General features: G+C 38.4%; 1 protein-coding gene across 2 annotated transcripts; it reads right to left on the bottom strand.

The window, feature by feature from the left end:
- Positions 1 to 785: 785 nt before the first annotated feature.
- On the bottom strand, positions 786 to 14,828 carry qng1 (Q-nucleotide N-glycosylase 1). 2 transcript variants are annotated; one of them, XM_062024291.1, is made up of 7 exons: positions 14,723 to 14,828; positions 9,470 to 9,666; positions 9,233 to 9,383; positions 8,670 to 8,782; positions 4,404 to 4,547; positions 3,979 to 4,174; positions 797 to 2,037 (listed from the first exon to the last, which is right to left on the bottom strand). In XM_062024291.1, the coding sequence occupies exons 2-7, from the start codon at positions 9,653 to 9,655 to the stop codon at positions 1,805 to 1,807; spliced, it is 1,023 nt and encodes a 340-aa protein (XP_061880275.1). In that variant the 5' UTR covers positions 9,656 to 9,666; positions 14,723 to 14,828; the 3' UTR covers positions 797 to 1,804. The 2 variants fall into 2 exon arrangements, with proteins under 2 accessions (XP_061880276.1, XP_061880275.1); XM_062024292.1 differs by lacking the exon at positions 14,723 to 14,828 and having other exon boundaries at positions 786 to 2,037; positions 9,233 to 9,380; positions 9,466 to 9,654.
- Positions 14,829 to 16,047: the final 1,219 nt, after the last annotated feature.

The raw sequence follows: 16,047 nt of genomic DNA, 5'->3' as shown, positions 1-16,047 counted from the left end.
TCATTTTGAATGGGAAAAATGTCCCGGAAAACCTGGAATTCTGGGAAATTTGGGAATTTTTTCAAATAGGCTGAACAGTTTGAATTGGGTGAAAAATGTGGAAGGTTGAGCGCGCCAAAATATGGAGAAGTAGTAGTTTAATAAATAGATTAATTTTGGTGTAAAAAATCCTATGTGTGAATGCTTTGGAGCATTCACACAATATTACAATATTCATATAATTACTGATGTAATTTATACAGTATAAAAAGTACAATAAAGATAATACCATATTACAGCAGCATGCCGCTGTTTTTTATTTCTGCAGGTTTAACGTATTTTTCGGACTATAAGTCGCAGTTTTTTTCATACTTTGGTGCGACTTATACTCAGGAGCGACTTATGTGTGAAATTAACACTTTACCGTAAAATATAAAATATTATTATTTAGCTCATTCACGTAAGAGACTAGACGTATAAGATTTCATGGGATTTAGCAATTAGGAGTGTCAGATTGTTTGGTAAACGTATAGCATGTTCTATATGTTATAGTTATTTGAATGACTCTTACCATAATATGTTACGTTAACATACCAGGCACGTTCTCAGTTGGTTATTTATGCGTCATATAACGTACACTTATTCAGCCTGTTGTTCACTATTCCTTATTTATTTTAAATTGCCATTCAAATGTCTATTCTTGGTGTTGGGTTTTATCAAATACATTTCCCCCAAAAATGCGACTTTTACTACAGTGCGACTTATATGTTTTTTTCCTTCTTTATTATGCATTTTCGGCCGGTGCGACTTATACTCCGGAGCGACTTGTACTCCGAAAAATACAGTAAATATCAATTAATATTGCAGTACAGCTAAGATGAAAAGTACAGATAAATTTAAAATGTTGTAATTCATAAAGAAATAAACATTTTGAGGGACTTCAGTCTACACTTGAAATTGTATTTTTTTCCACTCTATTAACATTGTATTGAATGTCTAAAAATGAGAAAAATTACAAGTGTTAATACTTCATTAAAAAAATGAAGTGTATATAGTAAGTAAAATATAAATTCAATGTATCGATCTTAAAGATGGAACATTTGGTATACATTTTTTTTTTTTTACATGTAATTATTTTTCTAACCTTAAAACAATATTTTACAAATTCTAATTCTGATGGGATATTCCACTACATTCCATTTAAATTTGAATTCTTCACAAATGTATTTATCTCTAGTCAAAGACTAGACATGAAATATGTGATGTGCTTCAGTGTAATATAGTATGCCACGATGGTCCAAATGCTGGCACATACATTTATGACGTGTCTTGGTGGCTTAGAACAGTGTTTAACCATAGGACCCATTGTTGGTCTGCATCTGGGCCGCAGCGGTACTCAGTTGTAATATACTTTTCCACCACTTGTGGCAGTATTGACACACTGGAGCGAAAGTCAAAGAAGTTTGGTAAGCGCAAAAATTATGACTGAGTGATAAAGCTGTATTTTCATTTGCACTTTTATTTTGACATTTTTGTTAAGAAACATTCATTCATCAAGCTCATAATTGTATGTGAATTACATTTTTCACGAGTTATTTATGAGCCCCTACTTATGCACTATTTTTTTTCTAATCAACCTGGTTTCATATCATTTGACAAGGTTTATCCTATTAAACTGTAAGGTTAGATGTAATTATTGAATATGATCAAAATCAATAGTACATTACTAATTCAGTGTTAATATTTAAGGAGTGGAAAAGTTGGCTTCCGAGGTCAAAAAGAAAAAAGGTTAAGAACCCCCAGTTTAGAAGGCACTGCCATCTTGTCAGTAGTAGACGGAGCGTGTGTGGTGTATGGGGATGTGGGCCATCTCTTCGTGGTGCTGCTTGGCGTACGGCCACAGGTAGAAGTCGATGATGGCAGAGTTGATGCCGGCGCTGCTCCTGCCGTCCCGTTCTTGCAGCAGCTCGCTCAGACGCGTCCTGATGCGCTCCACCGCCCAGATGGAACACGCTCGGATCTCCACCTCTCTCCTGTCGCCTGAAGGCAGCAGCTCGCCTGGAGGACGAGGTTGTAAAATCTTTTCACGTTGGGTCACAACATTAGGTACACTGCACTGTCCATATCCAGGGCATTTGGAACACATACACCGCTCTATAAGAGAGTAGAACCGTGTGATTACCGGTGCTGGGACTAACGTGTTACTGTAACGCCGTTACTTTCAGCGGTAAATAGTAATCTAACGCGTTATTTTTTATATTCAGTAACTCAGTTACCATTACTACATGATGCGTTACTGCGTTATTTTACGCTATTTTTTATGTAGTATCGGCGCGCTGTTTGCGTGTGTGTGGGAGGGGGCGTGTCTGTGTTTACTAACAAGACGTCATGGCGAAGCCCGAAGCCGAGTTTCTTAACATGGAGATATTCTCACTACTTTTCTTTTGTCGACCACAAAGAAAAGGACATTTTAGTTCAATGTAAGTTGTGTCTTGGATCAAAGATCCTATCCTAGCAATTAAAATCTGCTGAAACAGCTACAAAAGCAACAGGCTTCGACGAAGCTAGTAAATTTGCAAAACAATAAAAAAATGAATAAATGTCTGAAATATATATTTATTTATAATCTATTTACAATAAAAGCATTTATTAACACATTATTTATTTGATGTTTATAAAATTTTTAGCATGAGGTAAACTTGTACGATTGTGGTTTGAATTAGTGCGAAACGACACATTATTGTCTATCTAAAACTATTTAGAGCAGGGGTGTCAAACTCATTTTAGATCGGGGGCCACATGGAGAAAAATCTACTCCCAAGTGGGCCGAACTGGTCAAATCACGGCACGATAACTTAAAAATAAAGACAACTTCAGATTGTTTTCTTTGTTTAAAAATAGAACAAGCACATTCTGAAAAAGTACAAATCATAATCTTGTTGGTTTTTTTTTTACACTTACCTGTTGCGGTTAATAGTATTCTACCTTTATTTGTCGTAATTTATACCGTATTTTTCGGACTATAAGTCACAGTTTTTTTTCATAGTTTGGCCGGGGGTGCGACTTATACTCAGGAGCGACTTATGTGGGAAATTATTAACACATTACCGTAAAATATCAAATAATATTATTTAGCTCATTCACGTAAGAGACTAGACGTATAAGATTTCATGGGATTTAGCGATTAGGAGTGACAGATTGTTTGGTAAACGTATAGCATGTTCTATATGTTATAGTTATTTGAATGACTCTTACCATAATATGTTACGTTAACATACCAGGCACATTCTCAGTTGGTTATTTATGCCTCATATAACGTACACTTATTCAGCCTGTTGTTCACTATTCTTTATTTATTTTAAATTGCCTTTCAAATGTCTATTCTTGGTGTTGGGTTTTATCAAATATATTTCCCCAAAAAATGCGACTTATACTCCACTGCGACTTATATGTTTTTTTTTCCTTCATTATTATGCATTTTCGGCCGGTGCGACTTATACTGCGGAGCGACTTATACTCAGAAAAATACGGTACTTTCTGAATAAATTATCCGATAATGTTCATCAGTCAACTCGTTGGTGTTCATTTTCATTCTATCAAGATAAAAAAATAATATCAAAATCTAATTACAGGATGTTATTCATGTACTAACATCACGTGGTTTATTTAGCACATATGTAGCATCATCTACAAAGATACAAAAAATTGCTATTGTGACATCTAGTGGACACATTTACAACAGCAGTTTCTTTCATTCAAAAATTTCGGCTCATTTTTATACTTATATAAAGTCATTCTGCGGGCCTGATCCGGTCTACAGGCCGTACGTTTGACACCCCTGATTTAGACCCTCGAACGTGGTTAATAAAGTCAACCAAAATATTAAAAACAGCTTTCAGTAGTGTAACTAAAGGTGAGTGATAAGATAGTATGAATATAATGCTTTGATGTAGCTCTTGCATGAGATGGTGCGGGTGCACCTGATGAAGCGACACGCACCATTGTGGAGCATGCCCAGAAGAGCGTCGGAGTACCGCAGGGCGCCGAAGTAGACGAGGGCCTGAGGGATCCTGTAGTCAGCGAACATGGTGAGCCAGTCCATGTTGGAGATGTCCGCCTCGCCCCGGGCTGCCATGATGCCCCAGAAGTCGGCCACCAGGATCTGAGCTCGCTTGTAGAATGCGATTCTCTTACCCTGGAATGAAGCGGAGGGCATTTTTGCTACATGTACTCTTTGATTGGAACACCTGTTGCTTTGCTGTCTTTAGCCACCAGAGGGAGCCCTTACATCACAGCCTGTTCATTGCTCATCTAATACCTATACAATATGAGTATCGTTAGGTTAATTGTGACATTATTAATAAAGCGTGCATCCCCAGAAATGAATTATAACTTCATATTGGACTCAAACAATGCTGACAAACCTCATAGGTAGCTTCGTCTCTGTACGAAGGAATCTTGTCCACAATGAGCTCCACCATCTTCCGGGCGTCGGCCCCAGCTGGGCTGATGAAACTGCGGAAGCTTCCGCCGTGTTCCAAAAGCACGCGGCCGCCTTCCGTCAGCACCTTATTGTTAAAAGACAGAGAAGGTGTGCACGTGTTATACAGAGCTGTGAATAAAGTGCGATGTTAACCTAGCTGTAAATAGCACCTTGCACGTTTCCATTGTGTGTAAAAGCGGAGACAAGAACAAAGACATCACGGCCTATCATAGCAGGCCTCGGATGGCATGACAAAATAGTTTGTAAGCCGCATAGGAAAACATATAATAACAATATTACATCACACTTATAAAGTGCTTTTCTTGGTACGGACATGCTGGAATACGTATACTTGGACGTTAAGTCCCTCAGTCTTTGATATTCTTGTAAAATAAAAAATAAAAAACTTAAAATGTTGTCACTAGATGACTATAAATACTATAAAAAAATAGAGATGCTAAGGAAAAAATGACAAAAATCAAGTTTACGCAAACTAGCATTCCTGTTCATTCTCAGAGTAAACATTTAATCACCGAGAAAACGCAACAACGTAAAAATCAACAACTTTTTACCGACGACAAAAGGCGACATCATGGTCAGATAAAACAATGATGACTTCACATCGCATGAAGATCACAGCAATTACCTAAGAAAGTGTTTTTTTTTTCAAACAGCATGTCACGTCTGCCACATCATTTCTCCTACAGTGGAAACTTCAAATTCAATCACCCCCCAAAAGTCGTACAATTCTGAATTTGACAACAGAAATCGGCAAAAACGTTAAAATTTGAACCGCCGTGGTGACATCAGCAAAAAAAAATACGGATCGAGGCTCATCAGTCGAATGTCTATGGCAAATCCAATGTAAATTAGCATTGAGCTAGCGTATTTTGAAAAGTGGAACCTCTCAGTTCAAGTGTTTTCTATCAGGCATACTTGCTTTGATGGAATTGAAAATTGCAACGTTACCTAGAGGCAGTCCGACTGAGTCCGCCCAAGCTGCTCGTTTACCCGCCAAGTGTTTAAGCCGGCCGAGTGTGCAACCAGACGTGCCATACAACAAAAGTATCGTAATATGGCACTGTCTGATTTTATGTGAATCAATACCCGGTATTACCGACATATTTTGGTACCCACTCCTAACGGCATATGTATTTTTATTGTTGCTGACTTTCTCATTAGATGTGAGCAGGTGGATCATTTTGGAATCTGGTGTCATCTTAGTTGTAGTTTTCAGTAGCAAATTTAGAGGTGTTGAAATTGTCATGAAAAATTGCTAATGCTCATCAGTCTATGGCAAATCTAATTGAGCGAGCGCATTGTGAAAAGTGGACCTCTCAGTGCAAGTGCTTTCTATCAGGCATTCTTGCTTTAACCTCTTAAGGCCCAAGCTGTTTGTTTACATGCTTTATTTTATTTCTCTTTGCTATTTGGGCTTATTGGACCCTAATTAGAATAAAAACTAAAAATCATCTTTTGATATGATGTACTTAGTCCGTAAGTACACAAACGTGTACTTCATGTGTAGTGACATGCTAATTTTTATTTTTACACTTTTTTTTTTCAAAATTCCATTGTATGTTATACTCTTTTGACACCACCAGATAGCAGTATAAGTGTCCATATGTCGGCATAAGACCCCAATTCAGTAGTGTACACAATTTTGGAAATAAGAGCTAAAAGGTGCTGTCCACGCATGTGGCCACTAAGGCCTTTAGAGGTTTTAATGGAATTGACAATTTACATTACCTAGAGCAGGGGTGTCCAAACTTTTTCCACTGAGGGCCGCAAACGGAAAAATTAAAGCATGTGGGGGCCATTTTGATATTTTTCATTTCAAACCATAACAAAATATATGGATTTTTTGTATTTATTTTACCTTTAGGGGTCCCGGGGACCATAAAGGGTCTCAGTTATTAAAATGTTAAAAATAAGTCTCATTTGTATTATTATTTTTTATCTAACGTTTACAGTAAATCTCTATATCAACTTTAAAAAAAAAAAGGTTTTATGGCTTTTCTGTCAAAAACAACTTTGTTTTTTATAGTAAAACTGAAATATGCAGTATTTACTAATTAGGGCCCTAAAATATAAATAATGCAGGACACCATTGATTTTAATTATTTAATATTTTTGAGTCATCACAGTGAATAAATACAATTTTTAAAAAATAAATAAAATAAAATACCACTAAATATATTTAGGATCCAAAAGGTGCTCCACTCATAAAGTGATACATTTTTATTTGTTTTTTTGTTTTTTTACTTTCATCACTTAAGTTACGAGATCAACTTCAGATATATCTGTCGATTTTACGTTTGAACTATTATTTTGTCTGTTTTATGCTCTTTTGTCAAAGAAAACTTTGTTTTTATATGGCGACTACACAATACATGCAGTATTTACCACATAAAACATTTTAAAGTGAAAAATTTGAACTAATTGGAGCTTTGAAAATAATTAATTATAACATGGATTTTTTGTCATTATTTTTTTTTTGAGCAGTGGCAAAAAAAGAAAAAGAAAAAGAAAAAAGAAAAAAAATAGCCTGCATGGCAGCTTTGTGTCAACATTGCAACTTTTTCTCGTTAGATTTCACCTCATTCCACTTTTTTTAATGTTCATTTTTATTTTTTGCAATAGCATTTCCAGAATGTGTGGCGGGCCGGTAAACAATTAGCTGCGGGCCGCAAATGGCCCCCGGGCCGCACTTTGGACACCCCTGACCTAGAGGCAGTCCGACTGAGTCCGCTCTGCGTGCTTGTTTACCCGACAAGTGTTTGAGCCGGCCGAGTGTGCAAACGGACGTGACATACGACAAAAGTATCATAATATGGCACCGGTTTATTCAGTATGTGCCTATTAGGTACCGAATTAGGTACTGTGGAGAATGCATTAATGTTTAAGAGTCATGCCCATGTGGACTCTTTTTGTTTGTATCTTATGTCAGCAAGTAAACTGTGTGCTTTACCTTGAAGGGTTAGAACGTGGGAGTTGGAGTACTCCCTTTTTTATCTTATCTGTATTAGAACAATGAGGCTGTATTCCTTTCTGGACAGGGTGGGGGCTGTTTTTGTATTCAAGAAGTTGTCTCTTCCCGTTTGAATGTTAGACCATATTCGAGATGCCGGTGTGACCGCAATTGGTGTGGACCGGTCTCCTAAAGCTTTAGTAAAACTTGATAATATTCCTACTCTGTCTTGATGGTCCTTCTTACTCTGCATATATGTCATCTGAAAGAATTTAGGATTGACCAGTGACTTTAATTCCCTGAGAGGGAAGACTGGTCAGACGCAACAGTACCCCCTCCTAATTACATACCGTATTTTTCGGAGTATAAGTCGCACCGGCCGAAAATGCATACTAAGAAGGAAAAAAACATATATAAGTCGCACTAGAGTATAAGTCGCATTTTTTGGGGAAATTTATTTGATAAAACCCAACACCGAGAATAGACATTTGAAAGGCAATTTAAAATAAATAAATAATAGTGAACAAAAGGGTGAATAAGTGTACGTTATATCAGTGGTCCCCAACCTTTTTGTAGCTGCGGACCGGTCAACGCTTGAAAATTTGTCCCACGGGGGGGGGGGGGGGTTTATTTTTTTATTTTATTTTTTTCATAAAGAAATACAATCATGTGTGCTTACGGACTGTATCCCTGCAGACTGTATTGATCTATATTGACATATAATCTATATATTGTGTTTTTTATGTTGATTTAATTTAAAAAATAAAAAATAAAATTTTTTTTTTTTTTTAAATTATTTTTATTTTTTTTATTTCTTGTGCGGCCCGGTACCAATCGGTCCGGCCCGGTGGTTGGGGACCACTGTGTTATATGAGGCATAAATAACCAACTGAGAACGTGCCTGGTATGTTAACGTAACATATTATGGTAAGAGTCATTCAAATAACTATAACATATAGAACATGCTATACGTTTACCAAACAATCTGTCACTCCTAATCGCTAAATCCCATGAAATCTTATACGTCTAGTCTCTTACGTGAATGAGCTAAATGATATTATTTGATATTTTACGGTAATGTGTTCATAATTTCACACATAAGTCGCTCCTGAGTATAAGTCGCACCCCCGGCCAAACTATGAAAAAAACTGTGACTTATAGTCTGAAAAATACGGTATGTATTTTTATTTTTGCTGAATTTCGTATTGGATGTGAGCAGGTGGATAATTGTGCAACCTGGTGACGCTCGCGAAGCATCGGCATGGGCGTTGCGTTGTCCGAGCGGAGAACGTGCGCCAACTCCTCTACGCTCATCTGAGAGAAGAACTTGGGATCCGTGATGGGCACCCCTGGGGAGGGAAGAGAGGCAAGTATGCATTAAACTGGTAACAAGTGAAGAGGAGAGAGTGGTGGGGGGAGGCGCTCTACAGCAGGAATTTCTGTGAAGAAGCCCCGACAACGTAATTTCACGGGATTCACGCAACGCAGCCACACTATGGGGACAATTTGCCCTAATTGCAAAAGGCCACGGCGAGCACACATAGGAGAGCGGCGTTTCATATAAAACGTTATTGATTAATATCCAGCGTCATTCCCGCTAATTGCAAATGATGCACTGGCGCGTGCAGAGTTACCAGCATCACCCCCGCCCCCCACCAGCTGTCCAAGTTCAAGCAAAGGGCACATTCACAATAATTGGACAGCTCGTGGGGGGTCGGGAGCTAAAAAGAAACGTGCGAACAGACAGTCAGGTTACAGGTTTTTCCTTAGCTCGAACAAAAGGACTAACAGCGCCTCACCTTCATCCATGGCCCTGGCGATGGCGGCACACAGGGTCATGTAACCCGTGTATGTGGTGCCTTTAAAAGTCACCTCGCACTGCTGCGTGTCCTTCTCGGGCCAGAAGGAGAAGTTCAAAGTGTCCACCACAAACACCCAATTGAAAGCCTGCAGGGTTTGAGCGACAGACACAAAACTACATCAACGACATCAACATAAGTGGAGTCACAGCGACTTGCAGGATCAACACTACCCTGGTCAGAGGTGGCTGCAGGGGCCAGAGGGTTGGCCTTCTTCCAGCCATTGGCAGTCAGCTCGTCACTGTTCCGCAGAGCGTAGAGCATCTCGGCCACCTTCTGGATGCCTTCATCCTCCACAAACACATCCTGACTGCGCTCTGCTACAAACTGGCCCGACTGCCTTGGAAACAATGGAGGCTCCATGGTGGACTATGCTGGGACAGATGATACAAAAGTATGCATCATCTATTGCATTTTTGTAGACAATACTACAACTGAAATTACCGTATTTTTTGGATTATAAATCACAGTTTTTTTTCATAGTTTGGCCGGGGGTGCGATTTATACTCTGGAGCGACGTATGTATGAAATTATTAACACATTACAGTAAAATATCAAATAATATTATTTAGCTCATTCACGTAAGAGACTAGGCGTATATCAGCAATCGTCATACACACACACGTCAACCAATAAAAATTTGGCAGGGGCGGGTCATGGCAGAAGTGCATTGTGGGGAAAAAAAGATGCTACCTGCTACTACTTCCGTACCTATGAAAATGTATCATTTCAACATTGGCGGTAACTTATAAAAACTGAGCAGGGCGGAACAAAACACCGAAAAGGAAATATGCAGCAGAAAACGGCAATCGAGCAGCAGAAAGAAAGGAAGCGGCGCATTGTCTACCTTTGGAGTTGGCAGAGTTGTTTAGAAGAGACACCGAGGAAGAAGATTTCATGGGATTTAGCGATTAGGAGTGACAGATTGTTTGGTAAACGTATAGCATGTTCTATAAGTTATAGTTATTTGAATGACTCTTACCATAATATGTTACGTTAACATACCAGGCACGTTCTCAGTTGGTTATTTATGCGTCATTCAGCCTGTTGTTCACTATTCTTTATTTATTTTAACCCTTGTGTGGTGTTCGGGTCTGTGGGACCCGTTTTCGATTTTTATTAAAAGAAAAATGATACAATTAATTAATTTTTCAAACTGAGACTCACTGACTTTGGCTCATTTTCTGTGAAGAACATATATCAGAATACATATTTAATGAACACACACCATACACCCCACCTACACATTTATATTACATATAAGATGTCCAGGGTCCAATGGACCCGGGGCTAATAGAAGTGTGGAAATGTATGTTCTGTGTACCACACACACACACACACACACACACACACACACACACACACACACACACACACACACACACACACACACACACACACACACACACACACACACACACACACACACAGCAGGCCTAGACAGGAGGAGGACAGAGTGTAAGTACACAGAACATCAGAGGGTCAAATGTGCGACAAAATGAGAGCAGACAGTGTTGACAAGCGATGTTGCAACCTTGTGTGGGAACCGCAGGTGCAGAAACACAAAAGAAGAATCCCTGTGGGATGCAGAAACTGAAATGTCCATGCAACGTTCATATTGTTGTTACTCAGCCAGTGTTTGTGGGTCTTAGACTTAGACTTACTTTTTATTGTCGTTCAAATTTGAACTTTACAGTACAGATAAGAACACAATTTCGTTGCATTAGCTGGTTGGGAGTGCAGGATAAAAAAGCAATAAGGTGCAGATATAAATAAATAGATTACTGTAAAGATAAATATATTGCACTTTTGCATATGCATCTACGTTTATGGATGTATGTTATATTGTCTTTATATTCCAGCGAGTTCATCCATTTTTGGGGGGAATTGAGGGGATTATTATGATGCGTTCAAGAGTCTTACGGAATGAGGGAAGAAGCTGTTACAGAACCTGGAGGTTCTGCTATGGAGGCTGCGGACCTCTTTCTAGAGTCCAGCAGTGAAAACAGTCCTTGGTGGGGTTGGGAGGAGTCTCTGCAGATTTTCTGAGCCCTGGTCAGGCAGCGGCTTTTTGCGATCTCCTGGATAGGAGGAAGAGGAGTCCTGATGATCTTTTCCGCCGTCCTCACCACTCTCTGCAGAGACTTCCAGTCTGAGGCACTGCAGGCTCCGGTCCAGACAGAGATGCTGTTGGTCAGCAGGCTCTCTATAGTGCCTCTGTAGAATGTGCTGAGAATAGGGGGAGGGAGCTGTGCTCTTTTCATCCCACACAAAAAGTGCATGCGCTGCTGAGCTCATTTTACGGTGTGTAGGGACCAGGTCATATTGTCAGTTATCTGCACCCCCAGGAACTTGGTGCTGCTTACCATCTCCACCGCTGTGCCGTTGATGTAGAGTGGAGCGTGGCTGGACTGGTGCTTCCTGAAGTCGACGATGATCTCCTTGGTCTTGTCGACGTTCAGGACCAGGTTGTTGGTTCTGCACCAGTCAACCAGATGTTTCACCTCTTCCCTGTAGTCCATGTCATTGTTGTCACGGATGAAGCCCACTACTGTCATGTCGTCCGCATACTTCACAATGTTGTTAGTAGTGGACCTGGCGCAGCAGTAATGTTGTGTACTTCACAATGTGGTTAGTAGTGGACCTGGCGCAGCAGTAATGGGTCATCAACGTGAACAGCAGTGGACTCAGGACGCAGCCCTGGGGGGAGCCGGTTCTCAGGGAGATGGCACTGGAGGTGTTGTTGCCCACTCTCACAGATTGGGGTCTGTCTGTGAGGAAGTCAAGCAGCCAGTTGCAAAGGGGGGTACTGAATCCAAGGGGGGCCAGTTTGCTCACCAAGTGCTGCTGGATGATGGTGTTGAATGCTGAGCTGAAGTCCAGAAACAACATCCGCACGTGTGTGTCCTTTCCTTCCATATGTGCTAAGCTCAGGTGGAGTGCAGAGGAGATGGCGTCCTCTGTGGAGCGGTTAGGGTGATAAGCAAACTGGTATGGGTCGAATGTGGGGGGAAGTCTGGAGACAATGTATTCCTTTACCAGCCTCTCGAAGCACTTCATTACAGATGTTTTTTGGGATAAGTCAGTATTTTAACATAAAAGTGTTTGATTGTGAGTCATTAAAAGCCACAAAATGCAACGGGTCCATCAGACCCACAAACACTGGCAGAGTAACAACAATATGAACACCACACAAGGGTTAAATTGCCTTTCAAATGTCTATTCTTGGTGTTGGATTTTATCAAATAAATTTCCCCAAAAAAATGCGACTTATACTCCAGTGCGACTTATATACACTACCGTTCAAAAGTTTGGGGTCACCCAAACAATTTTGTGGAATAGCCTTAATTTCTAAGAACAAGAATAGACTGTCGAGTTTCAGATGAAAGTTCTCTTTTTCTGGCCATTTTGAGCGTTTAATTGACCCCACAAATGTGATGCTCCAGAAACTCAATCTGCTCAAAGGAAGGTCAGTTTTGTAGCTTTTGTAATGAGCTAAACTGTTTTCAGATGTGTGAACATGATTGCACAAGGGTTTTCTCATCATCAATTAGCCTTGTGAGCCAATGAGCAAACACATTGTACCATTAGAACACTGGAGTGATAGTTGCTGGAAATGGGCCTCTATACACCTATGTAGATATTGCACCAAAAACCAGACATTTGCAGCTAGAATAGTCATTTACCACATTAGCAATGTATAGAGTGTACTTCTTTAAAGTTAAGACTAGTTTAAAGTTATCTTCATTGAAAAGTACAGTGCTTTTCTTGCAAAAATAAGGACATTTCAATGTGACCCCAAACTTTTGAACGGTAGTGTATGTTTTTTTCCTTCTTTATCATGCATTTTCTGCCGGTACGACTTATACTCCGGAGATACTTATAATCCGAAAAATACGGTACATTACACAGACAGACGGAGTAAATATTGAAAGGGTAAAAGAAAACACATTTTGGGGTGTAATAACAGATGATAAAATGAATTGGAAATCTCATGTAAAAAAAAAAATACAACATAAAGTAGCAAGGAACACGTCAATAATGAATAAAGCAAAACATGTTCGAGACCAAAAATCACTTCATATGTGAGTTATTGTGTAGAAATATGGGGAAACAACTACAAATGTGCGCTTCATTCACTAACTGTGTTACAAAAAACATAAATTAGAATAATACATAATGTTGGATAGAGCGAACATACAAACCCTTTATTTATTAAATTACAATTATTGAAATTCAACCATTTGGTGCATTTGCAAGCAGCTAAAATTATGCACAAAGCAAACTATAGCCTGCTACCCAAGAATGTACAACAATTCTTCTCAACAAAAGAGGACAAATATAACCTTAGAGGAAAATCTAATCTTTAAAACATTTGTATGCTCGTTCAACACTTATAACTAGAGATGTCCGATAATGGCTTTTTTGGCAATATCCGATATTCCAATATTGTCCAACTCTTAGTCAACCGATACGATATATATATACAGTCATGGAATTGACACATTATTATGCCTAATTTTGTTGTGATGCCCCGCTGGATGCATTAAACAATGTAACAAGGTTTTCCAAAATAAATCAACTCAAGTTATGGAAAAAAAATGCCAACATGGCACTGCCATATTTATTATTGAAGTCACAAAGTGCATTATTTTTTTTAACATGCCTCAAAACAGCAGCTTGGAATTTGGGACATAATTTTGAAACCGATACCGATAATTTCCGATATTATATTTTAAAGCATTTATCGGCCGATAATATAGGCAGTCCGATATTATCGAACATCTCTACTTAAAACCTTTAGTATATCAGTATTAATTATGGAATGGATTAACCAAAGAAACCAAACAAAGCACCAATATGATTCAGTTAAAGAGACGGTTCAAACTACAAGTGTTCACAAAGTACACAGACCAAGAATTATGATGAACATCTTGAACCCTTTTTTTTTTTAAATTGAGACAAATATTATTTATGTATTTAATATTTGTATGCTTACTATGGTATATTATGTATTTATTAGTTCACTGTTCTGATACAGAAAACAAGGAAATGGGATAAAATTGCTATGGTATGAAAAGGGGTAGGATTAAATCAACTCTGCTTCTTCCTACTCCTTTTCGGACGCGCTGTAATGAAAACTGGAATTGTGTGATGTATTACATGAATTATATTCACCTCTTTCTCTAAAACTTACATTAAAAGGTTGTACGTTTAAATACAACTTTTGATTTAATTAACAGACTGTATCACACATTTAAAACTACATTTTCTAAAAGCTAGCCAATGTTGGCTGCGTTGTCTCAGGTCTACGTTTCAATATGTGCTAAATATGTTACTTGTTTACTTTACATACACACTTAGAAACGTGTAATTGTAGTTTCTGACACGCTTTTTAATCAATTTTCTCGTCGTACAAACACAACTTACCGCTCATGGCAGCACGTTGGACACGCCCATCTACATCCGCTCACTGTGTATGTGAAATTTGGCCAATCAGAGCCTCCGCTGTACATTCTCAACCAATCACTGGCGGTCAGCTGATGAAACCGGAAACAGCCTCAATTTGTTACTAATTACACGGCAAGCCAAAGCCACCGACCTTTGTCACGCAAAACATGTGTTGATTTCTTTTTTTCCTCTTTTTTTTTTAGTTTGTTTCGAACATGAACACACTTACAGTATAACACATCACACAATTTCATATCATTTCTCTTTACATCATGTGCGAAAAGGAGTAGGAAGAAGCAAAGCTTATTTAATCCTACCCCTTACAAATACATACATTTACTGTCTTCTTTTTGTAACACAATTACATCAGTGAATGATTAATACAGCATATCTTGTAATGGATCATTAAGTCAGTCATGATAAACATACTCAAATCAATCAGTTTACTTATATAGCCCTAAATCACGAGTGTCTCAAAGGGCTGCACAAGCCACGACGACATCCTCGGCTCAGATCCCACATCAGGGCAAGAAAAAAACTCAACCCAATGGGATGACAATGAGAAACCTTGGAGACTGGTTACTGGTTGGATACTGAGATGAAGAATATCCCATTTTCAATAAGGTTGAAGGTATTTCTCATAATTCTTCTTCTTTGTACTTTGTAAGCACTATTAATTTGAACAACCTCTTAAACTGGATCATATCAGTACATTGTTTAACTTCTTTACTTAATCCATTCCATCATTTAATTCCACATACTGATATGCTAAAGGTTTTTAGTGTTGTACGCGCATACAAATGTTTCAAGTTATTTTTTCCCTTTACGGTTATATTTCTCCTTTTTAGTTAAGAATAATTGTTGTACATTCTTGGGTAGCAGGTTATAGTTTGCAATTTTACCAAATCATTGAACTTCAGTATTTTTGACTCAATAAATAAAGGGTTTGTATGTTCTCTATAGCCAACATTATGAATGAGTCTAATTTATCTTTTTTTTATAACACGGTTAATGAATAAAGTGCACATTTGCAGCTGTTTCCCCATATTTCTACACAATAACTCAGATATGATAACATTACACTCCAAAAACTGAAATCTAAGTAAGATTAAATATCTCAAATTAGGGTGATATTTGCTTATTTTCTGTGTGATAAGATAATTCTTCTCACTAAGCAGATTTTATGTTAGTGTTTTACTTGTTTTAAGGGTTTTGGTCCTAAATTATCTCAGTAAGATATTACAGCTTGTAGCTGAGATTTGATGACCTATATTGAGTAAAAAATGCTTGAAACTAGAATATCA

Source organism: Entelurus aequoreus, linkage group LG17 (genome assembly GCF_033978785.1).
Source record: "Entelurus aequoreus isolate RoL-2023_Sb linkage group LG17, RoL_Eaeq_v1.1, whole genome shotgun sequence".
Lineage (NCBI taxonomy): Eukaryota > Metazoa > Chordata > Actinopteri > Syngnathiformes > Syngnathidae > Entelurus > Entelurus aequoreus.
The sequence above is the reverse complement of the archived record's forward strand: the minus strand, read 5'-3'. Positions and strand labels throughout refer to the sequence as shown.

Bases quoted from the DNA above. Each gene is read 5' to 3' on its own strand.
- qng1 (XM_062024291.1), bottom strand. From the start codon at position 9,655: ATGGAGCCTCCATTGTTTCCAAGGCAGTCGGGCCAGTTTGTAGCAGAG. The intron at 8,783-9,232 runs GTGAGGCGCTGT...TTCCCTCCCCAG, and splicing joins CGCCAGGGCCATGGATGAAG to GGGTGCCCATCACGGATCCC. The intron at 4,175-4,403 runs GTTTGTCAGCAT...GCTTCATTCCAG, and splicing joins GAGACGAAGCTACCTATGAG to GGTAAGAGAATCGCATTCTA.